The sequence below is a fragment of the Lissotriton vulgaris genome, chromosome 10 (assembly GCF_964263255.1).
Source record: "Lissotriton vulgaris chromosome 10, aLisVul1.2, whole genome shotgun sequence".
In the NCBI taxonomy this organism is placed as follows: domain Eukaryota; kingdom Metazoa; phylum Chordata; class Amphibia; order Caudata; family Salamandridae; genus Lissotriton; species Lissotriton vulgaris.
This window is the reverse complement of record NC_141698.1, coordinates 315927819-315954253: the sequence shown is the minus strand read 5'-3', so window position 1 is coordinate 315954253 and position 26435 is coordinate 315927819. Positions and strand designations below refer to the sequence as shown.

Below are 26435 nucleotides of genomic sequence, written 5' to 3'. Positions count from 1 at the left end.
TTTCTTTCATGTGTATGCCAGGTCACTAATCAAAACCTTTTTGAACAAACATGAGGTACACAGCAACTATGGTACCCAAATGTTCCTCCTACTGTGAACCCCAGTGCTAGTAAAAGGTTTTGGATGAAAATGACTAGGCGCCCCGAAGCCTAAGGGAGGGGCGCCCTTAGTCGCGCCACGGAACCAAGCCTTCTGAGGGGGCTGGTTCAGAAGGGAAATGTTTGGTGACGTCTATAAAAAGTAAATGAAACTGAAACTTTACATCAAGCTATTTAAGGCGGCATCCCAGAGGTTTCTTCCTCTTTGTCTTCGTGGACCAAAGGAAAGCTTTTAATCTTGCAATGGTTTTTTGGTGAATGATCTGATTTGATGTGAATAAAAAGTCCATGCCTTGGACAACATAACCTGATTCCGAAGGTTCTTGGGCCCAGCGGAGGCGGAAAGGTGTCCGAAGTGGGGGAGGAGTGAGCCTTACGTTGTGCGCGCACTATTGTGATGCCATCCCTTCCAAAATAGACACGCACATGTGGTAAATGACTGACCAGTGTAATGGGCCATCTCATGGGCAGTTGTGCGCCATTCCCCGTATACTTTCAATAGGTTCGCATCACTGTGTAAGGTGTGATTAAATAACCACAGGCTTTCCAAGTTGAGCCCTCGAAGTAAAGTGGCGTTGATTTGCCTCTGGAGGTAGGCAGGCATAATGGCTGATTTAGAACTGAACCTCAGTGGAAAAAATCCCACCCCGGATGACATATCAAAAACAGAGGACAATTCACCCTTTGCACCCGTGCCAACCTACAATCCCTAAGCTGAAAGAAATTCAAAGGGTACCCCTTCCATTCCTCCAGATTAAGCACCTCTCTTAGAAACTAGATGATTCCCCACCAAAACACAGCTAGGCAGCAATCTAGGCAGCAGATTGCTTGACTGCAAGAGCACCTAGGCAGCACTCTGAAGTGACCAAGGTGGTATCTCATGGCTAGACAACACACTGTAAAAAATATATTGACACAACTGTGTGTGCGCGAGGCACTATCATCCCCTCACTTGTTGGTACAGACAAGAAAATGGCTGCTAACATCTTTCCCATCTTCCTCATCTGTCGCTTAAACATTCTTTACCACTTTCGCTACCCACCTTCATCAGTTTGCTATTTCTCCCTTTTCCTCCCTCCTCTCCCCGCTCATGCATGTTTTCACAGATGACAATATGTTCACTCTATATAGTCTTTTCTTCATTTTCTCTCTTTCTTCCCTTCCTGTCTCCATCTCTGTTCTTCTTTAGATCTCTTCGTCCTCCTTTATCTTCCCAACCACCTTCTTCTTTAGTCTTCGACAAGGTTAGCTTTTTGTCCCCCTTTTCTCTCTCACTTATCTCATTCACTCCTCTCAATCTTTTGTATTTTGCTTTCCTCCTCTCACCTCCTTTCTCCCTTTTTGGTTTTCTCTCTCCTCTCTTTCTTGTCTTCATTAATCCAAGTCATTATGCCTTCCTTTTTTGTCTTTCCCTCTCCATGGTCCTTTTGTTTCTCCTTCTGTCCTCGAATTTCACTCTCTTCCTTTTCTGTTCCCCTCGCCCCCCTATTGCCTTTCTTGGAATCTCTTATCTTTTCACCTCTCTCCTCCATTTGTTTCTGCCCTCTCTAACTCCCCTTATTCCACTTCTTCATTGTCTTTTCTTCCGCTGCAATTCGTCTCTTTTTTTCTTACCTCTCATCCTTCTCTCTTACCTCCCTCTGTCCGGCCCTTATTCTCGTTTCCCATCTATCTTAGCAACCTTCATCACATGACCACAGACACACATTTGGATAGAGCGAGCCATTTAATTCTGCTATGGTATTTCATCAACGGTTCCTGCTCAAGTCACTGGAAGCATAGAGAACGTTTAATTATGTGATTAATGCATTTCAGTGCAGCGATGCGGGGACAAGTACTGAAATGCGTTAGTTTGACCTTTGATGCATGACACTTAGCAAGGCTGCACATTTACACCTGTGAAACCTCGGAAAGAGCCAGTCACTACAGAAAAGCTATTTGTATCTGGTGCCCACAGTTTGCTAGTAAAGCTTTTTGCTAGCTACAAATTCTTAACTTTTGATCTCCCCCAGTTCCCAGACTAGATCCAGGATATTTTCATAGCATCTGGTCCTACCCTTTAGCAGGTGATGAGCTTTGCTACAATCCTGCTGCACTTCTAGAAGTGAAGGCATAGAACCATATCTAGGCACTACCCATGCGCGATAATGTCAGTTCTTTTCATTCTGTGTCCTTCAGTGTGAATCTGGTTGTCCGAGCTCAACATTTGTTATTTTCCACATATGCTTAAATTGCATTTTTATCAGCAAGGACAGTATGTTAGGGAAAGAGCTCCCCCAAAAACCACGTTTTAAGCTGTTAAGCAACAAAAGGAAACACATTTTGTTCACCTATTCACTCGATGTCCACCTGTGGCTTGACATAACTCAAAGTCATGCAGTAAATGCTCTCTAATGCTCACAAAAGCAATTAGGGAACACAAAAAGCATAGCTGGTTGTGCTACAGACAGCTGACCTGCTCTTGCTCCAAGTCGCGTGCCCTCACCGTGTCCAGGTCCCCAGCCAGCATCAAGTCACCATCCTCAGGTAAGTCAAAGATGAAGTCAAGGAACAAGTCGTACCACAAGAGCAAACATGACAAGTGGTACTCGTCCCTGTCTTGCTATCCCCAATGCAGGGGGAAGGAGTGCAGTGTTCACTCCAGGAACCCAGCTACACTGTCATCATTCTACTCCAAGGTTGGTCACATCGCACCAAGTTTCTCAGCCTATTGTGGACAATGCAGCAGATACAGACCTTTAAAGTGGCCATGCTGGCTCCCTCTGCAGGGCCATTGGGCCCCACCAATCTGCAGGTGGCGCCAGTAAGACTTCTGCTGACAGGTCTGGCCGTGTTGCCAGCTGCCCTTTTTGGACATCCGAGTAGCTCCCTCGTACAGCCCCAACCCTGACCCGGACCAGATCCAATCCGATAGCCTTTTCTGATCTTGAGCCAACATCATCTCGCCACAGGTCTATGTTTCAATATGAAATTACGAAGGTGCATCCCTCATTTTGGGATGAACCTCAGCCTCTTCCTCGAGGCCAGTATTATCGTCATTTGGAAGCTTTGTTTGGATCGTATCCTGATTCCATTCAAAATGTGCTGCATAGAAAGGATGACTATAAGTATGTGATCAACTTGCTCTACACTCATTACTCTGATGCTGGCCTACATGTAGATCTACATAATGGCAGAGGTCTATATTCATCTCCTGAGATAGGACGGGGGGGAGCGTCTCCTTTGCAGTAGTAGTCTGCAGAGCATCAGAAGCATTGGACTTTCAGTTACCTATGATAAAGATTAAAGCAAACCTGCCAGACAGAAAGCCAGAAGCCTGGGCCTGCTTATTCATATCCCTTACTTTTTTTTAACGGGGTCCTGACAAAATCCTTGATGGCAACTTGTCTAAGCCATGTTCAGCTCCCCCAATTAGTGGCCTGGTAGCTAGGCATCATAGGCCAGACCCCCAGAGACCCAGCCCTTTTAATGCAGCACATGATGCCTGAAAGCATGGTACTTCAAAGTTCGACTAGCAAGGTGCATCTCAACTCACTCCATTCTGCACTAAAATACAGGGAATCTAAGAGCATGCAGGTATTTGGATCAGAGTCTTCCGCTCCCTTGGCCTAGAGCTTACTGAATCTGGGTTATACACATATGCCGTTTGGAATAAGGGCAGCAAGATCCTGTCAATCTTTCCTGATGAATTCAAAAACAAGTTTTACTGAGACAATCTAGGACACACGGTGCAGAAAAATAAGTTTTGAAGGCTGGCCTGTACACAACAGACTGTGTAGGCTGTGCTATGGGCACTGGTGTCATGACTAGGCATCATGCATCGATGCACTGCAGGATTTTCCTGTGATGTGCAGGCAACCACTATGGATATGCTGTTCAACAGTTCCAGGCATTTTGGGTTAAAGGCTGACTTTGTTCTGGGGTGCTTTTAAGACAGCCATGCTATGGCCCTATCTTTAGATTTGCTATCTCAGACCTATCAATCCCTTAAGCAGCATCAAATATCAGAGGATACTCTTGGGTCTCGGGAATCACCAGAGGTAGTCTTCGCAGCCCATACAACAGCAGCCCAGCCTTTTGGTGGCCCAAAAATACCTGGTGGTTTGGAGGGTCTTGGACATCACCAGTCATAGCAGCCTTCCTCTTCTCCCTCCTCACCTGAAGTAACATTCGCCAAGATTCTTTGATTTCCCCACCCATGGTGTTGCGTGACTGGTAGGGGTTAGGATTCATTTTTTCCTACCTGGTGCTGCACATCGTTCAAAAAGGTTACTCCCTCCCCTTCACATCCTCTTTCCCTCATATCTTATCTGTTTTTGTTGAAGCATTTCGCAAGAAGTCTAGTCACTGATGGCCAAGGGGTCTGTTCAGAGGGGCACAGATGGGAAGAAGGGATTGGCTTCTGCTCCCATTATTTTTTGGTAGCCATAAACATATGTGGACTCATTATAAATTAAGACCTTCCACTTCTGAACACCCTCCTGCAAAAAGAAAGGTTCAAAATGTTGACTTTCGCCCAAGTTCTTTATTGCACACTGCAATTCCTGCCTAGAGGCTCACTGGGAGACTCATTCTTCCTGCTGTGGAACTCTAATCTCCTTTATACATACCTACCTCTGCCGCTCTTGTTTCGAGTTCTGAAGAAGACCAGGAAATACTGGGCCCAGATCATCTTAATTACTCTGCACTAGGTCAGAAGAGTGTTGTACTGTGATATGTTGAGTGTAAACATTTGTGCTCTGTGCCATCTACCTTTATCTGAAGTATTTCTGCCTCCACAGCTGGCCAGGGTCCTGTACCTGAATCTCCATAACCTGCAAGTCCATTCATGGAGATTGAGCAGGGCAAAATGAATGGATTTCATTTACCTTTCAAGGCATTGGGTGTTATTAATTTAGGCACCCCTCTACCACACCTTTATGGCCTGGTGCTAGCACTGTCAAGTTGATACTCTGCAGGCCAAACTTCCAGATGTTTTTTTTCTTTTTCCTATCTCTGGGCAAGCCAGGCTTTGCTATAGGCACTATTAAAGGTTATTTGTCAGCCATTTTAGCTACGATTAAGGGGTGTAATGAGCATGACAATGGCATGAGTTATGGTGTGCCTTGTGTGTTGCACGCCATAATGTGTGCATTTTAGGATTTTTTCAATTGTTAATGTTTGCTTAACCATAACAGACCCTGAACTGTTTTATTCAGTGACAATATATTTGTGCACATGTTTGTAAAACTACTTCTATGAAAACACATAAAATATTTCTATTTTGCTAATAATGCACTAGTGTATAATGTACATACATGACAAATTAAAGAGAAAATGAGCGTCTCACATTGGCTCATAATGAATATTGTTATTTTCTTGTTTCTCTTTCTTAAGCTCCCATGTTTGTAACAGAACTACGAAATCAAGAAGTTCAAGATGGTTACCCAGTCAGCTTTGACTGCATTGCCATTGGCAAGCCACAGCCAACTGTTCGCTGGTTCAAGGATGGGAAGGTGATCGAAGAAGATGACCATTACATGATCAATGAAGACCAGGAGGGGTGTCACCAATTGATTATCACTGCAGTGGTTCCCTCCGATATGGGAGTGTACCGATGCCTGGCTGAAAATAGCTTGGGAGTGTCTTCAACCAAGGCTGAATTAAGAGTGGACAGTGAGTATGCATTTAGTACTGAAGGTAGGGGCTGCTAACTAAACACAGAGCACCTCACTGGGTCTCAGGGTTTCAACTTGAATACACTGTGGGCTATCTGCTATCCCATGGAAGTAATACTTAATCTTGTTGTTTTGTGTTTAACAGTGACAAGTTCAGACTATGACACAGCAGAAGCCACTGAAACGTCATCCTATTTCAGTGCCCAAGGTTACATGTCCAGGTAAAGTATTATTTAAATCATACATTCACAGAATTAAAGAAGGGAGTCCATGTGTCATTGTGTCCAACCACCTTCTATTCATTTTGAATGATTGCTATATTACTGTGGGATAATATTTTATGAAGGTGATGCTTGAAGCTCTTGATAGCTATTACAGAAAAGTAATCACATCACAAGTTCTGGTACAATGCTGATACAGCACAATGGCTCACATCACTAGGGGCCCAGAAATTGATGTGATATTTTTCGCACTTGATAAAATCCTGGCAAAGTGGAAATTTACTGAGTGCGATCAATAACACCTAATTGCATGTTTTCGGGGAATACCGCACAAAATCCACATTTACCAGTAAATACCAGGAATTTTTCTCAGGTTTGACGTCTGTATTTAGGACAAAACATAACATTGCGATATGTGCTGCAACACAAGATAACACATGTAAGAAATTGGGCTATTAGTTGAGAGGAGTGGAAGCCCCGCTCAGGCAACAATCACAATACTTGTCTGGGTGATCCATAAAAGTCACTAAATTAACCAGTGCTTGACCCTCTGGAATCTTGACACAGAAGCATTCAGGCTTAACTTAGAGGCAAAGTGTAAAGTATTTATGCAGCACACAAACAATAATAAAGTAAAAACACAACACTAGAAAAATCCTAGAACAATGGTGAAAAATAGAGTACATTTTAATGAATAAATAGACAAACATCAAAATCCATTCATTAGAACCGGAGATTGCAGACCACAATGGTGTGTGGGTCAAATACAGAGACCAAGTTAGTCCAGCTGAAAAAGTTCATCTTCTCAAATGTTGGTGAAAAGAGTTCCATTCGCAGTGGAGGAGGCCGGCAGGAGCAGGGAGAGTGTCATGGAACGGTTGTCGCTGTAGCGTGCTGAGCAGAATGGGCACCACAGGCTGTCATTGCTGTAATGCGAGGAGCCGGTCGGGCATCTCGGATGTTCGTTGCTGGAGATTCACATTGGCAGTCACTGTGGGCTGTCATTACTGTAGTGTGAAGTGCAGTTCTTGCGTTGTTGGTCGTCGCTGGTGGACGCTGTAGCATGAAGAGCAGGTTTCACCAGAGCTTCTCATTGGCGGGCAACATGAGCAGCAGAGTTTTAATGCTAACAGGTCCGTCTGCAACCGCAAAGAGTCCAAACTTCAGGAAATCACCCCTATTTTTCTTTGAGGAGCTCATACTGATGCCAGCCTGGTTTGCAGGACCTAGTGAGCACCTCTTGGGGCTCAAGAACCTCCTCAGTTATAGGCCTACAGGACCCAGGCAGTCTAGTTGCAGCTGTGCAGTTGCAGGGAGGCCTCTTGAGCATGTTGTATCCCTGTAGCTCAAACAGGAGATCAGCCAACTGACCCTTGGAGTCACAAAGTTAGACTAGGCTGAAGATAAGCTGGTTCAGTCTTCCTTCACAAACAGGAAGGCAGTCCTCAATCAGCAGGACAGTCCTCTTGCAGCGGGGAAGTCCTTTTTCTGATATCTACACGTCCAGGAAGATTCTGAAGAGTGGCTCTGGAGGTTCAGTATTTTTACCTGTTGCCAGCCTTTGTGTTGGGGGTGGACTCCCGGTCCTACTGTCACATCTGGTTCTGGAAGGTTCTTCCCCTTCCTCTGTCAAGGCTCCAAATTGTCTTGGGGTGACAAAAGGCATGGTAGGCTTGGTGTAAGATTCCCTTGTGTGTTTGTGAGAAAAGGTCCTTTGGAGCGCAAGGTAGTCTAGGTACAGCACTTCCCAGCCATACTGCTTGGATGGCCAATCCTGTCCACTTCTAATCCCTCTTTGTGTTTCTGTCAGGAAGTAATACACAAACACCAACTGCAGAGCCATTCACAGCCATGTGACCCAGGATATTGACAGAAGGCCTGAATGGTTATAAGAACATACCAATTTTCTAAAAATGGCACTTTCAGAATTCTGATTTAAAATCCGACTTCATCATTAAGGTTGGATTACAAATTACCAGTCATTTGAGTGGAAACATTATAATTCTACCTGCTTCCAATCTGAAGTGATCATTTATTAATTGTATTGTTATAACCCAGTGTTAGTCACTAGGGCAGATAGGCCTTACAGCAGTGAAAAATTACTTTATGAGTTTTTTACTGCCAGGACATGTAAAACTAAGTACACATGCCCAACCTTTTAAAAACAATGCACCCTAGGATCTATTGTAGGGGTGACTTATACATATTTCAGAGGAAGGTTTAGGCTTGCCAAAAGGTTTATTTTGGCAGGTCGAAATAGCAGTTTAAAACTGTATTGCAAGATCCCTCATTAAAGCTAAGTATACCAGATTATTAGCTGCTATATCTACTGAACTATACAGATGGTGAAACCAGTACATATCGTGGATGGGCTGGGTTGCTGGGTCACAGCAGTTAAAATAAGCATATTGCCCCGCTTGCCAAATGCCAGTAGTGTCACTGTTCTGTCGGTCAGGTCGTAATTGTGTTTTAATTGTTCAAAGGATGCAATTCTCTCCATGTGAAATAAGTCTTCCACCCTCTTGCAGATAGCCTGTTGCCAGGCGAGGTAGACAGGGCAATCCCGAATTATGTAACATTAACATTTTTTGTTAGTTACGTGGCATTCTTTGTTATTATGTTGTGATGTGAATGATGTGTCCAGGTCTTTTCACTCTTTCTCTCCAATTTTGTACATATATAGGGCTGGGGAAAAGTCAGGATTTTTCAGTATTGGGGGCATGGGTGATGGCGTCATTATTAATCCCTCTACTGTTGCAATCTTATCTCATACTTCTACTATTGACTTAACAACTGGGGAAATAAATACATTTTGTGTTCTGCATCCTTTCGCCAGTCATGGTACTTTCCAAAGATATGTGGCAGTGACTGCTTTGTCCATAAAGCACCAGTGCTTTTCAGTAGTGGGGTGGTGCCATTGCACCATATATCGGAGTTGTGCAGCTGCATAATAGTTTGATAGGCAGGGGACTCCCAGGCCTCCTTCCTCTATTGTCTGATATGTCCTGCATATCACCATACAGGGTTTCCTGCCCTTCCAGATGAATTGTCTGATGCATTTTTGCCATTTCTCTATTGTTTCCCTTGGTGAAGAGTTGTAGATTGTTTGCAAAACATACAGTATTTTAAGGAATAAGGTCACCTTAACCGCTTTCATACACCCAGACATGTTACTCCCCCATTTCTCCATTTCTGATCTGCAATACGGGCGGTCTTGACAACTCGTTGTAGTTAAGCATGACAGTCTTGTCGATAGTTGGGCAGATTTTGATTGGCCAGGTATGGTATATGTTTTTGTGTCCACAGTAGTGGGTACGTCTGTGTGAGGGTGTCTTTAAGATCTTGGGTTGTGTTAAAGCACATCAGTTGGAATTTAAAGGATGTTCATTGTAAAGCCGAAAGCATCACTAAATCTGTCCAGTTCAGAAAGAAATGATGGAGTGGAGGGCAGAGTGTCCGTCAATTTCACAATTACATCATCAGGGTATATGGCTATTTTGTGTGTATGCCCTCCGAACTCCACTCCCTTTATGTTTTGATCAATCAATCAATCAATCATAACACTTGTATAGCGCACTACTCACCCGGAAGGGTCTCAAGGCGCTTGGGGGAAGGGGTCCGCTACTGCTCGAACAGCCAGGTCTTGAGTTGTCTCCTGAAGGCGAGGTGGTCCTGGGTCAGCCGAAGGTGGATGGGGAGGGAGTTCCATGTCTTGGCCGCCAGGTACGAGAAGGATCTGCCTCCGGCGGTGGCTCTTTGGATGCGTGGTACGGTGGCGAGGGCGAGGCTAGTAGACCGTAGCTAGCGGGTGGGCGTGTAGAAGGTCAGGCGGTCATTGAGATACTTGGGGCCCAGGTCGTGGAGAGACTTGTGTGTGTGGGTGAGGAACCTGAACGTGATCCTCTTGTTGACGGGGAGCCAGTGCAGGTCCCTCAGGTGGCCGGAGATGTGGCTGCGTCGGGGGATGTTCAGGATGAGTCGGGCAGAGGCGTTCTGGATGCGTTGGAGTCTTTTCTGTAGCTTGGCTGTGGTTCTGGCATAGAGGGTGTTTCCGTAGTCCAGGCGGCTGGTGACGAGGGCCTGGGTGACTGTCTTCCTGGTTTCGGTCAGGATCCATCGGAAGATCTTGCGAAGCAAGCGAATGGTGTGAAAGCATGATGAGGAGACGGCGTTGACTTGTCTGGTCATCGAGAGGGAGGAGTCCAGGATGAAGCCCAGGTTGCGTGCGTGGTCTGTTGGCTTGGGGGCGGTGCCTAGGGCTGGGGGCCACCAAGAGTCGTCCCAGGCGGAGGGTGATGGTCCCAGGATGAGGACTTACGTCTTGTCTGAGTTCAGTTTCAGGTGGCTGTTCTTCATCCACTCAGCGACATCTTTCATCCCTTCGTGGAGGCTGGTTCTGGCGGTGTCGGGGTCTCTGGTGAGGGAGAGGATCAGCTTGGTCTCGTCGGCGTAGGAGATGATGTTGAGGTTGTGTTGGTGTGCGACGGCAGCGAGAGGTCTCATGTAGACGTTGAAGAGGGTGGGGCTGAGTGATGATCCTTGCGGGATGCCGCAGATTACTTTGGTGGCCTCGGATCGAAACGGGGGGAGGCGGACTCTTTGAGTTCTTCCGGCGAGGAACGAGATGATCCACTTCAGTGCCTTCTCTTGGATGCCGGTGTTGCTGAGGCGTTGGACTAGGGTGCGGTGGCAGACAGTGTCGAACGCTGCGGAGAGGTCCAGGAGGATGAGTGCCGCTGTTTCCCCGTTGTCGAGCAGGGCTCGGATGTCGTCGGTGGCTGCGATGAGGGCGGTCTCGGTGCTGTGGTTGGCTCTGAAACCGGACTGCAAGGGGTTGAGGGATCCGTTCGTCTTGAGGAAGGCGGCAAGCTGTCTGTTGGCGATCTTCTCGATGACTTTGGCAGAAAAAGGGAGGAGCGAGATGGGGCGGAAGTTTTTGAGGTCGGTGGGGTCCGCTGTTGGTTTTTTCAGTAGGGCGCTGAGCTCGGCATGCTTCCAGCTCTCCGGGAAGGTGGCAGTGTTGAAGGAGGCGTTGATGACGTCCCGGAGTTGGGGTGCGATGGTGGAGTCGGCCTTGTTGAAGACGTGGTGGGGTCAGGTGTCGGTAAGAGAGCCGGAGTGGATGGTGTTCATCGTGCGGGCTGTGTCTTCGGTGGTCACCGTGGTCCAGGTGCGGAGGGTGGCGGTGGGTGCGTTGGTTCAACGGTTGGGTGCGTGGATGGTGCGCCGAAACTGTTGTGGATGTCAGCAATCTTGCGGTGGAAGAACGAGGCGAGGGAGTCGCAGAGATCTTGTGAGGAAGTGATGTCGTTGCTGCCGGTGCTGGGTTTGGAGAACTCCTTGACAATGCTGAAGAGTTCCTTGCTGTTTGTGGGCGTTGTTGTCCAGTCGCTCCTTCAGTGATTTCTTCTTGGTGGTGCGGATGAGCTGGTGGTGCTTGCGGGTGGCGTGTTTGAGGGCGGTCATGTTGTCAGTGGTCTGGTCGAGGAGCCAGGCTTTCTCGAGGGTGCGGCAGGTCTTCTTGGAGTCCTTGAGTTCGTCGGTGAACCAGGGGGCCTTCTTGCTTCTGGGTCTGCTGGGAGGGTTCTTCAGTGGTGCGAGGTCGTCGGCGCAGGCGGTCAGCCACTGCGTGAAGTTGCGGGCTGCTTCGTTGGGGTCCGATGTGCTGGCAGGTGGGTTCTGGCTGAGGGAGGTGGTGAGCTGGTCGGCGGTGATCTTGCTCCAGCTCCTGTGAGGGACCTGTTGCAGGTTGTGGTGGGTTGTGGTTTTTCTGAAGCTGAAGTGGACGCAGCTATATCTTCTCGGTTTTTGATTCCATATACAGTGCAAACAGGAGCGGAGAGAGGGGGCAGCCCTGTCTTGTTCCTCTACCCACTGCAAAGGGGCATAAGAGCTTCCCGTTCACCTTAACTCTAGCATCTGGGGCTGCGTAGCCACTAAATGTCCACTTACTGAATCAAGGTCCTTGTCCTTTCTTTTCCAGCACCCTCACTAGGTATGAACAGTGTACTCGATCAAATACCTTCTCTGCATCGATAAACAGTAGGAACGTGAGGTGCCAGGCTTGTTTCACTTTATCCAGGATGTGTAGCAGTCGTATAGTTTTATTGCTAAACCCTATTTCAGAGAAGAAGCCCACTTGGTCTGGATCTGTCAACCCCTGCATATAAGGAACCAGTCGTTGGGTTAATATCACAGTGAAGATCTTCGTGTCTATATTTAATAACGATATTGGGGTACATGAGAAACATCTTGTAGTGTCTTTTCCTAGCTTGGGTATGACAATCATTATGGCTTCTCACAACAGAAGGACATAGGATGCCTGATTTTGTGAAGCCGTTATACAAACCCATCTGTTTTTGGGCCAACAATGAGCAGAGCATCTTATTAAAAGCTGCTGTAAGATCATTTAGGCCAGGTGCTGAGTCGAATTCTGGCAATCATGTATATCACTTTCGCCACTGTAATGTGTACTGCCAGTGATTGTGCTTGCTTGGGTGTTATAGTCAGTAATGAGACATCCACCAGATGCATAGAGTCCTGCATAGAGTCCTGAGTAAAAATGTTGAAACATGTGAGCTATACCGGTAGCGCCTCTCACTGCCTTTTGTTTGTGTAGTCAGAACCGCTATATATTACTGTCCTGTCTTTTGGCTCTTAGCTGGCAGACTAACAGACAGCCTGCTTGAGTGCCACATATATAATATCTTTGTTGCGCTGTCTGAGGAGCAAATTTTGATTTGTAAATTTCAAGGGCCTTAAGTTGTTGTTTAGCTAGTGTGAGTTGGTGCTATATACGTTTGGATGCTGTTTGTATGTGTGTCCTTTCTAGGTATGCAACCCTCTCTTCTAGCTCTTTTTTCTTAACTGTTCACTTTCTGTTCATATCTGCTATTTGTGAGATAGATTCCCCACAAGTTACTGCTTTTACTGTGTCCCGCAGTATCTGGGTAGTCATATACAGAGTGTCATTGGTGCTAAGAAAGTCAGTAATGCTGTGTTTGACCGCTTCTATTACCTTGTAATGTTTTAGTAGATTATCATTAAGTTTCCATCTCTGTGTGGGGGTGTCTGTGGAGTCCGTCCTAAGTTCTAGTGTGATGGGCGAGTGGTCGGAAATGGCGGATATTTCGATATCAGTGAGTATGGTCATTGCACTATATGTGTGGTGCCAATAACATTTTCTAGCCCAGCATATGTCTCAGGAGGCTGAGAAAAAAGTATAGTCATTGCGTGTGGGATTTAGGTTTCACCAGATATTAATTTGCCCCTGATCCTTTATCCATTTGAGGCTCCCATTGCAAGTGCCCCAGTTCATCCAATCTTTAGAGCAGATCTGTCCATATCTGTATCAATGACATTATTAATAGTACCTCCAATCAATACATCCCAGTCTGGGAATGCCAGATCTGAGAGAATATTCCTGGTTCTGATTTGGAACATATATGGTGCCCAGTGTAAGGGTGGTTGTTTCAAATAGGATGCATACTGCTAAGAGTCATCCTAGAATATAAATTAATGTGTCAGTAAGTCTACCTTTGAATTTGATAGCCAATTTGATAGCCACTCCCCCTGGTTTTTTGGGCCGGGAGGAGAAGAGTTTTCTGGAGAACCAGTGAGAACAAAGCCTCTACCAGTCCTGTTTGATAAGGTGTGTTTCCTGCAAGAGAGAGATGTCGCAGTCCATGTCTCGTATGAAGGTTAACAAAGCCTGGCGTTTAACCGGGGCATTTAGACCTCTCATATAATAGCTTATGATCTTAATCATTGAGGCTATCGAGAAGTAGTGTGTTGTCCCCTGATTGGCCTTCAGTACGATGTGTACCAATGTGTGAGTTTAAAATTAATGTTGCTACAATACCTCTTTGTGGTGTTTGTGGGTTCGCATTTCCTCCCCAACAACAATATAACAGCAATAGATAGCATTCACTACTCCCTCCATTGAGCTCTCAGTTTCTTGATGTGGCCCCGAAGTTAGACTCAGGGGGTCAATGACCAATTCTATTCTCCATCATTAACCCCAGTGCCTCCTCCCAGCCTCAGTCCTAACCAACTTCAGTCATCTTACCGATTTTAACGCCTCACTCCCTCTGCTAGCATATTGATTCCTTTATATGGATGGGAAAGAAGGCTCACTAGTCAGAGTGCCCTTGTGGCCCCTATACTGGGTCTCTCAAACATTCAGCAATACTACCACGCATCTCAACTCTGTATCTTCTTCGACTACACCCAGTATGAAACAGAAAGGCACTGAATCCAAATGGATGCAGCTGTCTTGGGGCAGGCACCATCGGTTATTCCTTGGCTAGCCAAATGAGATAGACCCTCAATCTGCTACTTCTAAAAAATAATTTGTATAAATATGTAAATCTGGCATAGAATCATAAGACAGAAGGCACTGACCTTGTTCCCCTTCCTGTACACACCACTGTGGAGAAACCCTGATTTCTTTCCGAGTCTGCAGAGACATTAGAATTCCTATATAAGTGTAGTACATTATGGCATTTGCCGCCCAAAAAGCTGAAGGGGATCCATACATTCACCTCAGGACTGTGTTGGAGAGGGTGTGGCCAGGAGGGAAATGAGACACATATGTCGTAGTCTTGCCTCCAGCTGCAGATTTTCTGTAAAAAAAATCTTGCCCACCTAAAGAGGGCGCTGTGTTAACCACTAGGCCTAGACCTGGCTACAATCCTACTCCACTTGTGGCCTCAGGTCTACAGGTGGCTTGCAAAATCTGATTGGAGAATTGCCACTCACATGATCCTATCAGTAAAACAATCAGCAGCCCAAAAATGGAAACATAAGGTAGCTAAATGATACACAAAGGGTGGGGAAGCTGTGGTCTCTCCTGGCAATTCAGAAACTAACTTGTAACCTTAATGACATGAGTGGCAAATATGAGCCGACTTGGAGACCCTTGGTAGTCTACCTATCAGGGAACTTGCTAGCCCTGGGCAACTCAAAATCTTTAAGGGCCCTTAGGCTGGACTTCCAACCAGATGACAAAATCTAAGAATTGCAATCTTTAGAAGCGCAAGATACCAGGATTGTGTTGACTGTATAAGGCTACTCCTGTGGAGCTTGCTATTACTGGGATAGAAAGAGTGGGTATGTATGAATAGGGAGGAAGGAGCAACATGGGAAGGGGATTGTTTTCACTTTTTCTCTGGTATGCTCCTTCCTCATTGAAACTTTTTCTCTTCTGTTGGAAATGTGGGCTCGTTAGGCCAGACATGCATGAAAGAAAACTGCATTACAGGTTGCTGTGGCATGTCTGAGACATGATTTAAAAGGCTACTTTAGTGGGTGGCAGAATGAGTGCTACAGGCCCACTAGGAACATTTAGTTTACTAGCCCTGGGTTCTTGTGGTACATTTACTTGAGACTTAAAAGTAAATTACAAGTAAATTAAAAGTGCCAAGAGGTGTAGGCCATTTTACCATGTTTAAAGGAGAAAGCCCAACTACTTTATCACTGGTTAGTGCCTCCCTCACTCCTAGTTCCAGCTCTGTTGTCTAATTCATAGTTGAAGTCAGCTAGTAAGTCCAAACATGAACACAGAAAAACAAAGTGGAACTCAATCCCATCCAGCCATTCTGTATCCAATGAGAAGGTGCAAGGATATCACGATGTCCGTCAATCTCCCTCTAGGTCCCGGTCCTGGATTTGCAGATGCCTTCAGTCAAGACCAAGGCAAATATCCTTATGGAGACTGAGACAGCCACGTCTGATCGCCTTCTATCCTTTATCAAGGCCCTCACCAATACCTTGATGGGCACTTGGTCTAAGCCATGTTCCTGCCCACTGATGAATAGCCAGGTGGCCAATCACAATTGCCAAGATCCTACAAACCAGCTCCAAGCGATCCTGATTTCCACACTAAACATCCTACTCAGGAGAGTCTGCTGGTTCAGGATTCAACCTGCAAGGCAAACCTCAGTTCATTCCTTACTACTCCTCCAGACAGGGCGTCCAAGGGGATTGAGGAATTTGGAAAATGTACGATTACCACAGTCAGTCATGGACCATCTCCAGATGACAGCACACCTCCTAACATTGTTGGGGGCTCACAATCAATGGTTACATGGTTCCTGCTCAGAGGTTACATTTATTGGAGCTATATTGGATCCAGTTCAGGGTTTTACCTCCCCGCCCCCCAATAAATCCAGGGCATGGGGCCTATGACCCTGATGTTTCAGCCTCAGCCCCTGATCTTTAAGAGTGCAGCTTTTAGGTTTCTTAGCCTCCTGCACCCTCCTTGCCGATTATGCTAGGTGACACATGCGGCCTCTGCAGTGGAATCTGAAGTTCCAGTAGGCCCAGCATCAAGGAAATCTATTGGATGCTGTCTAGATTTTGGACGAGATGACTCATGATGTGCAGTAGTGGCTGCTTGAATTCAGTTGGTCCAGCCAAATAGCCCCTCATCCTTCCCCAACCATATTTGACAGAGGGGACTGATGGATCCCTGCTGAGTTGTTGAGGGCATTTGGGGAGGTGGAAATCAGAGGCCTCTGGTATCCAGTAGAAGTCGGGCTCCATAGCAGTCTGTCGGATTTGAAGGTCATTCATCTAGCTTTGAAGGCCTTTATGTAATCAAGAAGAGGCTGTTGCAATTGTCCCAGGAGACTCTGCACAACTAAAGTTCGTTGGTGCATCAAGCATTTCCAGATCATGAATCACCTGGCAGGATCCTTGAATGCAGAGTGAAAAAGCTAAGCAGGTGGAGATTGGCCGATTAGTAATGCCATTGACATTATAAGGTGGTGGAGGGCGTCTTCTGGCAGTGGGAATACCCTTGTATTTTATCACCATGGTCAAAGGTTTTGTGTGTTGGAATTTCCGTAAAAGCGCTCATTAGGAGATTCATTTCAGCTGGACCTGAGCACGGGACAGTATGCCTTGTTTCTACCCCTCCTTCTTCGGGTTCTGAAAAAGATCATGAAAAACCATGCCCAATCAGTCCTTGAGTCATGAGGGCATAGTTGTCTGAACTTTTGTTCAGGAGTTTCTTCGGTCGCACAAGCAAAGCAGGGTCCTTCACCCAAACCTGCACTATCTACACCTTCATATATGGAGACTGAGAGGCAGCAGTTCAACGTGTTAGATCTAGCCTGAGCTGGATTTCACCCTCGCCATCGGTTATCATTTCAGAAAATCAATTATTGTCAGGCGCTGAACAAATAGGTGGCCTCGTGTAATATCTGCAAGATTGACACTTTACAAGACAAGCTGGGAGATGCTCTTTTGTAAATTTGTTCTTTTGCCTTACAACACTATTCAAGCCAAGCTGTTTTATGGTTTTTTTGTACGTTTTGTCCTTGAACCAGCAAGGTCTTGCAATGCGCACTTTTAAAAGTTAATTGTCAACCTTTTTGGCCTTTCTTCTTTTACCGGAAAACTGTCCTTGTTTAAATCACCTGTTGTGCTGAGATTTGTAAAAGGTTTGACGTACTTGTTTCCTCACACACCGTTTGTTATGCCACAGTGGGACTTTATTTGGTCTTGACCTTTCTAATGTGCACGTCCTTCAGTACGATACAAAACTGCTTGCTGTATCTCCTGACAATAAAGGTTTTCGTCTTCATCGCGATTACTTCAGCTCATCCTGTAAGTGAGCTTCAGACACTATCGGTGCAAACCGCCCTACACCGCCTTTCCTGGACTAACTGGTTGCTGAGGACTCTGGCGACTTTTACCTAAAGTCATGACTCCTTTGCACTTTTGGCAGTCCATCACCATGCCAGCGTTCTTTGCCCTCACACCTTGAAAGAGGTGGAGAGGCATCATTGGTTGAACCACAAAAGGGCTTTAATGCTTTTATGTTGATAGTACCAAAGAGGATTGTGTGGACGATCTGCTTCTTGTGGAGCGCTCTGGGGCGAAAAAGGGAAGACTATGCATTAGAGGACCCTGTTGAGGTGGATTGTTCTTTACATTAAAATCTACGCGATGCTGACCAAGCAGCAGACCCTGGATGGATTGAGGCTTCTACCACTGCGCTGGCAGGGGGAGTGCCTGTCCTTGATATCTGTTGTGTTGTTACATGGGGTTCATGATAAAGTACTGGTGCCTTGACACCACTAATTGTGCCACTCGTCTAATAAGGGTGTGGAAAGGCAAAAATAAGACAATTTCAACAGGTTGAAGAGTGGCACTAATATGTGGCTTCCCTCCGTCATTTCTGGTGAGGTACGGACACAACGTGGAGCCATACAGTGCCACCTAGTGGTGCTTGGAAGCATTGCGGAATAGAAGTTTCTAGAGGAGCCAGTCTGACGCCTGGGAAGTATTCTAAGGCGAGGACTCGAGAGTGAAATAGAGGATACATCAGAAAGACCAGTCCTGAAAGCAAATATCTTCTCTTCCTTTTCCTGTTTTCACTCGTTTCCATAGTAAGATGTGTCCGGTGAGACCAGTTTAAGCTGGTAAAGATTTTTATTGAACCTATGCGGATAGACCTCATTAGAAGCACACAGTTGGTAGGTGACTGTCAACAGCAGAAGAAATGGTGCGGGCTAAAAAGCGAAAAGAGCATGCCATACCAGTTGGCACTGGGATAAATTGCTTGGTTGGTGCAAACACCTGGTTGTGCTGTTCACCCGCCATAATATCTCTGCCTCCCAGTGCATAGAACTTTGCAATTCATATTTAGTAGCTTGACCCATAAATAGTTACCTGTGCCCATTACATCAATATTCATGGTTACATTTTACATAATAGGAGCCCTGATGCATGAGTTTTCAGCTAACTAACTTGGATGGCTATTCCTTCATGCCAACATATAAATGACACTGGGTTCACCCACAGCAGGATTTCATATGGGTGGGCTCATGGGACAGTCTAGAATTCATGTCTTGGTGGAGAAGTGTGGCTCAGGGGTTAGAGGTGGCAGACCCGGAAGCTGAGATCGGCCCTGGACCAGGGTTCAATTCCCCGCCTCGGCGGGTCTTGGGCTAAAAATTCCACGGACTCGATAATTCTCGCTCCGGTGCCTTCTCGACTCACGGGCCCACACTCTGCGACTCTGGGCAATAGCTTGCTTAATCTCCACAACGGCCCCTCGCGGCGGGATGCCTGGCTTTCACCTTGTGGATACCCTGCCGGGGTTATCTCACAGGGGAATACCAGGACGGGTTCCCTAAGCAAGCGCTTAGATACCGACCTCGGTCAGTGATTTGCGCTATATAAATACATGTACATTTACATTTGATAATCCTCGTTACTGATTAGTAACGTTTATCTGAAAATGTTAAGAGTTTCTCTTTACGTGTTCAGAGTGAGCTGCTTTGCTCCCAAGTAAGTGTGGTGAGACCTATTGGTGTGTTGTTAGCGTGTGATTATTCCACACTTTTTAACTGCTTAAGAAACAGCAAGTTAATGACGATTAAATATGAATCATTCGTGAAACAATCTAGTTAGGTGATATAATTAATTCTCTTTGCAGAATTCTACTTCAATATAGTATAAGTAAGGACAGTCAATCTTGCTATTAAAAGGTTATTAGCCAAGAATGCAACATAAAACAAGCTATCAAAAAGAAATACTATCTACCAGTGAAAGATGCACTTTGTTTAAACATCACAAAGAAAGGACTCCAAGGTCTGGTTGTTACAGGCAAAAATAATTAACTGTTCATCTGATTTGGAGCACATAGGCGCATATTGCATCGACATGGTCAATGCAACACCCCCCGGCTACCAAATTTGCTGCCTGAATAGACCAGTCGGTAGAGGTGGTGGCCTAGCCATACTCTACAAAGACCATCTTAAATGTAGAATTGAATGTGGAACCGTCAAAGATTGTGAAAACTGTAATTTCACCATCCAGATCTCACCATCAATCTCCCTCTCGGGACTGTTAGTGTACCGTCCGCCAGGCTCTCTAGGAGAATTCACCAGTACTTTGATGGATCACATCTCACTCAAGACTATTTCAGTCTCTAACTTTCTCCTCCTAGGGGACCTTAACATGCACTTTCTTGACCCCGCGGACAATGCCGCAGCCAACTTACTGGCTGATCTCACCACAGCCGATCTCCATCTTCGAAATTCTAAGGCCACCCATGAGAAAGGACCACTCCTTGATCCAATCTTCACCAACATCAAAAACCTAAATGCCCAGGATCCCACCCCTCTACCTTGGACAGACCATATGCTAATCCCTATGCACTGGTCACTCAAAACGACACCAGCACTCAAACAGAAAACAAGGATACGAACTAGACGGTGGCACAAGTTAGCACCAGAGGAATGGGAAGCCAAATTAAGTGAAACTATTGGCCCTCTATCCGCGGACCCAAACACCGCGGACAGAGAATTCAACGATTGGCTAGCCCACCCCCTAGACAGTCTCATCCCACTTACCAATACTTTAAAACACGTTAAAAGAATCAACCCCGCTCCCTGGTATACACCCGCCCTCAACGCCCTTAAGAAGGAATGCAAAAAGTCAGAACGCACTTGGAGGAAAAACAAGTCAACGGCAGAGAAAAGTGCTTATCAATCCTCCATGAAAGAGTACAAACGAGCCCTACACGAAGCAAAAAGCGCCTTCTACGAGGAAAAAATAAAAAGCTCCTCTTGTTCAGCCAAGGAGACCTTCTCCATCCTCAAAGAGCTCCTCCATGTCCCTGACCCCCCGCAGAAACCCATGGACCCCAAAGCAGCGGAGGAAAAATGCGTCAAGTTGGCCACCTTCTTTGACGAAAAAATAAAAAAAATCCTCACCTCCCTTCCAGCCGCTAACCCTGACTCCATAGAGAGAGCTAAGGAACCGCCGCCCCCACCCGACAAGCCTTATCTAGCGTCGTTCGGCCCAGTTACAGAAGAGGAAGTGATGGCTACACTCACATCAACCAAGAGCGGAGCCCCTAGCGACCCACTCTCCATACGGTTCGTCAAAAACATCTCTCAGACCATAGTCTCCCAATTGACAGCCCTCATTAACATCTCGTTGGCACAGGGAGAGGTCCCTTCAAACTGGAAGGAGGCCGTCGTAAAAGGGCTCCTCAAAAATTCTTCTCTAGACCCGGCAGATCTATCCAACTATAGACCTATCTCACTCCTCCCCTGGATAGGTAAGGTCGCCGAAAAACTTGCGAACAAAAAACTGTCACACTTCCTGGAGTCAAATCAACTCCTCAATGACTCACAGACAGGCTTTAGACCAGGTCAGGGTACGGACACTGCTCTCCTTGCAGCAGTAGAAAAGACCAGGGAAATTATCGATACAGGAGGATCAGTGGCAGTGGTCCTCCTAGACCTGAGCGCGGCCTTTGACACGGTCAGTCACCAGGTCTTAATCCAACGTCTCGATAACATTGGGGTAAAAGACAGGGCGTTGAAATGGCTCTCGTCTTTCCTCTCCCGACGCTCCTTCCAAGTTTGGGAAGGTGAAAGTCGCTCCCCCTCCATCCCCCTCCAGTGCGGTGTGCCACAGGGCTCATCCTTGAGCCCCACGTTGTTCAACGTGTACATGGCCCCACTGGAGGAACTGGTCTCACCCTTTGGAGTCACTATCGTCAGCTACGCCGACGATACACAGCTGGTGGTGACGCTTTCCCACCCCAAGCTAAAGCCCTCCAATCTCCACGACTGCCTCTCCAACGTACATCAGTGGATGAGTGACTCTGCCCTGAAATTAAACGGCTCCAAAACAGAAATCCTGCTCCTAGGGCATAACACCACGAACCTCCCCCCTAACATCTGGCCCGACTGCATGGGTGAACCCCCCACCCCCAAGACGGAGGTCAAGAGTCTCGGAGTGTGGCTGGAGACTGATCTCACCTTCAGGACACAGGCAAGAAAGACGGCCGGCACTTGCTACGGACTACTTAGATCTTGCAGGAAGGTGATCCCTCTACTGCCTTTCCAGTCGCGTCTCCTGCTGATCCAAGGCCTAATTTTATCCAGGCTGGACTTCAGCAACGCCATTTACCTGGGATCTCCAGAATCCACTCTCCAAACTCTGCAAAAAGCTCAAAATGCCGCAGCCCGACTTCTAACGAACACCCCGGCCAGAACATCTGCCAAGCCCGCACTGAGGACGCTGCATTGGCTCCCTATCAGGGAAAGGGTAACTTTCAAGGCCCTCTGTCTGGCCCACAAGGTACTTCACAACACTGGCCCCCCAATCCTAAATAACTGGATCAAACCCTACAGACCCACGAGAGCGCTTCGTTCCGAATATGGAAACTTCATCACGATCCCCAAGGTGAAGAAAGCCCGTATAGGTGGCCGGCGTTTTTCAGTCAACACGGGAAAAAAATGGAACGCTCTCCCCCTGAGCCTCAGAGCAGAACCAAACCTCGTGCGGTTCAGGAAATCTCTCAAAACCCTACTCTTCCCCTGAGCCATTATCTCTCCTGACTTTCTCCCCCTGTGAGTAAGAGGTTCAGCGCTGGGATACCTTCTGGGTGACTACGCGCTCTAGAAAAACCTAAAAATAATAAATAATAATAAATATTTACTAAAAGGCGACGCAGCGCAGAAAGTCACCCTGTTGCTCTGCGTGACAGGGGAAGAGCAGGAATGTGATTTATTCAAAAGAATGCAATGCATTCATGTCCTTGTCCCTGTGCTGGTGCCATTTTGGCTGTCTAGCGCCAACGCAGTCACCCTTGCACCATGGTGCAAGTGTGCCTGCATTGCAGACAGGTTTTTTTGTGCAGGAAGGGACACCTTCCTGCATAAAAATAATCCTGGGAGGTAAATTCTTCTTTCTATGTGTGCTGCAGAATGCAGCACACATTGAAAGATGAAGTAATGAGGAGAAATAGAGATATTTCTCCTTGTTATGCCGCCCATGGAAGGGCGTAAGATTTTGGCACATTCCTCAGTTTACAAGGTCCTGTAATCTGGGAATGCATCAAAATCCATAGGTGTTGCGTTGGTACACCTTCTGCAATGCCAAGGAACTCCTACCCATGGCAGAGTAGAGCAACACAGCAATTTGCGCTACCTTGGGCTACTCCAGATCTATGAAGCCAATCATGGCTTCATAAATCTATTGAACAGGTTTGCGTCGCACATGTACCACCTTACGTGTTCCAAACGCAGCGTAAGCCTCTTGTAAATATGCACCCTAGTAACTAAGTTACATAAATAATGATGTCAGGTGAATGTTTGCTGATGGAGGGCATTGCAATACAGCAATTTTGTATAATACACAAAAGTCTGCCTCTAATTTTCTTAGCAGTCTTGTCACCAGCAATCTCCTAAAGTAAAAAAAAACCCTAACTATTCAACTGTAATAAAGTATTACAGAGAGTAGTGATAGCACAATGTCTGTTGGTAAATTGAAAATCAAGTCATCGAGTAAAATTACGACTGCTGTTTTAACAATAATAGTTAAAAAAGGCTTTCTTTTTTGCCCCTTGAACTCGTTGTCCCTTAAAAATGTAACACTTATTAGCAGAAAAGGAATCATTTGTGGGAATGAGTTCATGTTTGCACTTTTGGAGTTGATCACATGAAAGATCTCTGCATTCCAAAGCACTCTAAACTACTGCTGGTTTTGAAAGCGGCTTAATTCAAACTGCTTAAAACCTGTTTTCGAAACAAAGTCAAACTATGGAATATTTATTTTTACAATGCACATTCCACAGTGATTTTTCTTTTCAGCAATTATGCTATCTTTTTCATATGAAGGAAAATAAACCAATGATTTAAGAGACTTGTATAAAGTATAGCCATGTATTATGAGGAATAAAATGCACTCTCCTGTACTTAAAGGAATATTGTAAGAAAGCTAGGAATTCCATGACCTAATAAAGAAACAGAGCTGTAGCCCTCATTCAACTCTGTATTTACAGGACTCCTTGATGAATTTCAACACGATTGTAATGTATGGATGAGAGTATTGCATCCCATAAATAATAAACATGTTAACGGAGATTCTGGTTAAATAATGATAATTTGCTAATTTGAAATTTGAGGGTGTTTTACAAAACTTTAATATCAATAGGAAAATGTTTGCCACTTAAAAATAAAAAAGAGTAAAACAATAAAGTCGTTGCCTTGCATGCTGCTTTTAAAAAAAACGGTTTCAAAATTCAACTTTGGAATTAAAAGTACGTCTAAAGTCTATAACTACATTTTTATGACCTATAGGTCACCCCTACGGTCTTCCCCTTTGTGCCCCAAGGGTAGGGTGTCCTGTTAGAAAAAGGAGTGACATTATAAAATATGTTTGTATGCCGTGGTGAGGGAAAAACAGCCAACTTCGATTTCCCCTTTTGAGTACTGCTCGCTCCATTGGCCAACATGGGAAGGGTTGAGTAAACTTTCATAAAGTCTAACTTTTGACAGGAGGAGTGAGTAGGCAACATAATTCAAAGTATCAAAATATAGTTACAATAAATCCAACAACTTGCCATGGTCGGATTTAATATAGCTATTCCAGGAAAGGAGTTTTATGACTTACTCTCCTGAAGTTACCTAAAGCAGCCTCTTCTGATTGTCCAACCTTAGACAGTCTGAGTAAAGCTTCTCCCTGATTAGGTGTGAAGACGTTTGGGGCTGAAACAATGCAGCCATTTGGTTGGAGGAGATTTAGTTCCTGTATAAACCAGGCACAGGAAGGCTTCTGGGAGGTAAACTGGTCTTCAAACAGAGAAACCCAAAGGTCACAGGACCCAGGCCAGTCCCCACTTCCTTGATCCCCAGTCAAATTAATTAAACCAGAAGAGGGTCTGGAAGGGGAGTGTAGGAAAAGTTAACCACACCCGTGGGTTCAGTTAGCCAGACCTGATCTCTAAGGAGAGATTTTCTTCATTTTGGTTTTTGGTGAGATATGCATTCTGGGCTAAAAATATGCCCCATTTCCCAGGAAGTTGTCATGGCAGAGAGTGGCAACTTGAACCCATTGGTTGGGGTGCTCCCCCTCTTGGCAGCCCAGAATAGGGAATACCTATGGGAGAGCTGAAAGAGTACTTCAGATCCCTACCGGGAAATACCTGGAGAAGAAGGATTTCCCTGCTGGACCCTTGGACTGCATAAAAGAGAACTGCACTCAGAAGGACTGCACCTTCTTCACTCTAAAGGCTCCACAACATAAGGACTTTGGACTCTGAGCAGAAAGATAAGGAGTGGACTCCCTGAGCAGTAGCATGTAGAAAAGTGCTAAAAGAACCCACCTGCAAAATCCACTTTGTGGACATTGCCGGCTGACCAGTTTCACCTGTATTTTACTTGGATTGACCAGGTGCATTGTTGGAGTCGGAGATCCAGACCTCAAGAGACAAACAGAGCTCATGAACACGTGGCTTGCGCTGTGGACCCTTTCTGACCTTCAAACAACCTTTCAGAAGAAGATTTGAGAGTTTGGAGACTTTTATCCAACTTTTGTGAAAATGCTCCAGAAGACCGACATCGAGCATATGTCAAACCGGCGACGATGAACCGCGACTCAGCCTCACCGGTCAGGTTTGATCCGCAGAAAGCTCCGGAGCTCCTAGCCGTCTATGTTGAAGACTCACAGAGGTATCGCGCTGCAGCAGGCCAGCGTCGTCATATCGAAACCCTAGTCCGAGGACCCATTTGCTCGACTTCAAGAGCAAAACTCCAAAAAAGTGATTACATCAGAGGGTAGATATTTGACCGGGCCCAACTGCTCATCGTATCTGATCCACACTCCATCGCGGTCTGCCTGAAACTTTGACTTTGTCCCGGTCCAGCGCGACCAGATTGCCACGGTTAGAGCTTTACACTTTTAGGAGCTAGACTTTTTTTAATTTAACCTTTAAAAACTCATATGTCTGGTTCCCTACACTGAATGTTTGTTGTTTTGGTGTCATTTTAAAGATACAAATAGTCTCTATTTCTATAAATTGGTGTTGGATTTTTATTGTGTTGTGTCATCAAATTATTTACTGTTTTGGTAATATATGCTTTACACACCAGTCTCCTAAGTTAAGCCTGATTGCTCGTCTGCCAAACTACCAAGGGTTAAGCAAGGATTAATTTATTGAGACTTGACTGGATCTTATTTGTGATTGTGGTGTCATTACTAGCTGTAGGTACCTACCTGCACCTACTAATAAACCATCTTCCACCAAGTTACATGTAGATTTTTAATGTTTCTGAAAGTCAATCTTATTTGAATGACGAATTGTTTTGTGAAGCAAGGGCTTAACAGAAATGTGAGTGTAAGGAAGACAAATCTCCTGGAAATTATGTCAAAGTGGGTAGGGTTGCCCCAGGGAGCCTTTTTCCTTATTGGACCGGGAGTCTCCCTCACCCACAAGCTTGTTTCAGACATAAATATGGCACTCCTGGATACCTTTTTCAGAACACTGCTGGATTGAGGAGAAAATGGACCACCCCAGCTAAATCCTTTTGGACTTCAGAAAGTGGATTGGACCTTCTGTAACTTGTGGAGAGAAACCCAAAGTTCTGAAACTACTCCCACTTGAATCGAGGACCAAAGAGCTGACTCCAGCAAATAGTTGGCTA

At 45.7% G+C, this 26435-nt stretch overlaps 1 protein-coding gene across 1 annotated transcript in view; it reads left to right on the top strand.

The window, feature by feature from the left end:
• OBSCN (obscurin, cytoskeletal calmodulin and titin-interacting RhoGEF) overlaps positions 1–26435 on the top strand; it is a 1012031-nt gene that overhangs the window by 676301 nt on the left and 309295 nt on the right. The window contains exons 73-74 of the mRNA XM_086941076.1: positions 5475–5753; positions 5901–5976. Of these exons, the coding sequence (XP_086797202.1) occupies positions 5475–5753; positions 5901–5976 (355 nt within the window). The remainder of the gene's footprint in view (positions 1–5474; positions 5754–5900; positions 5977–26435) is intronic.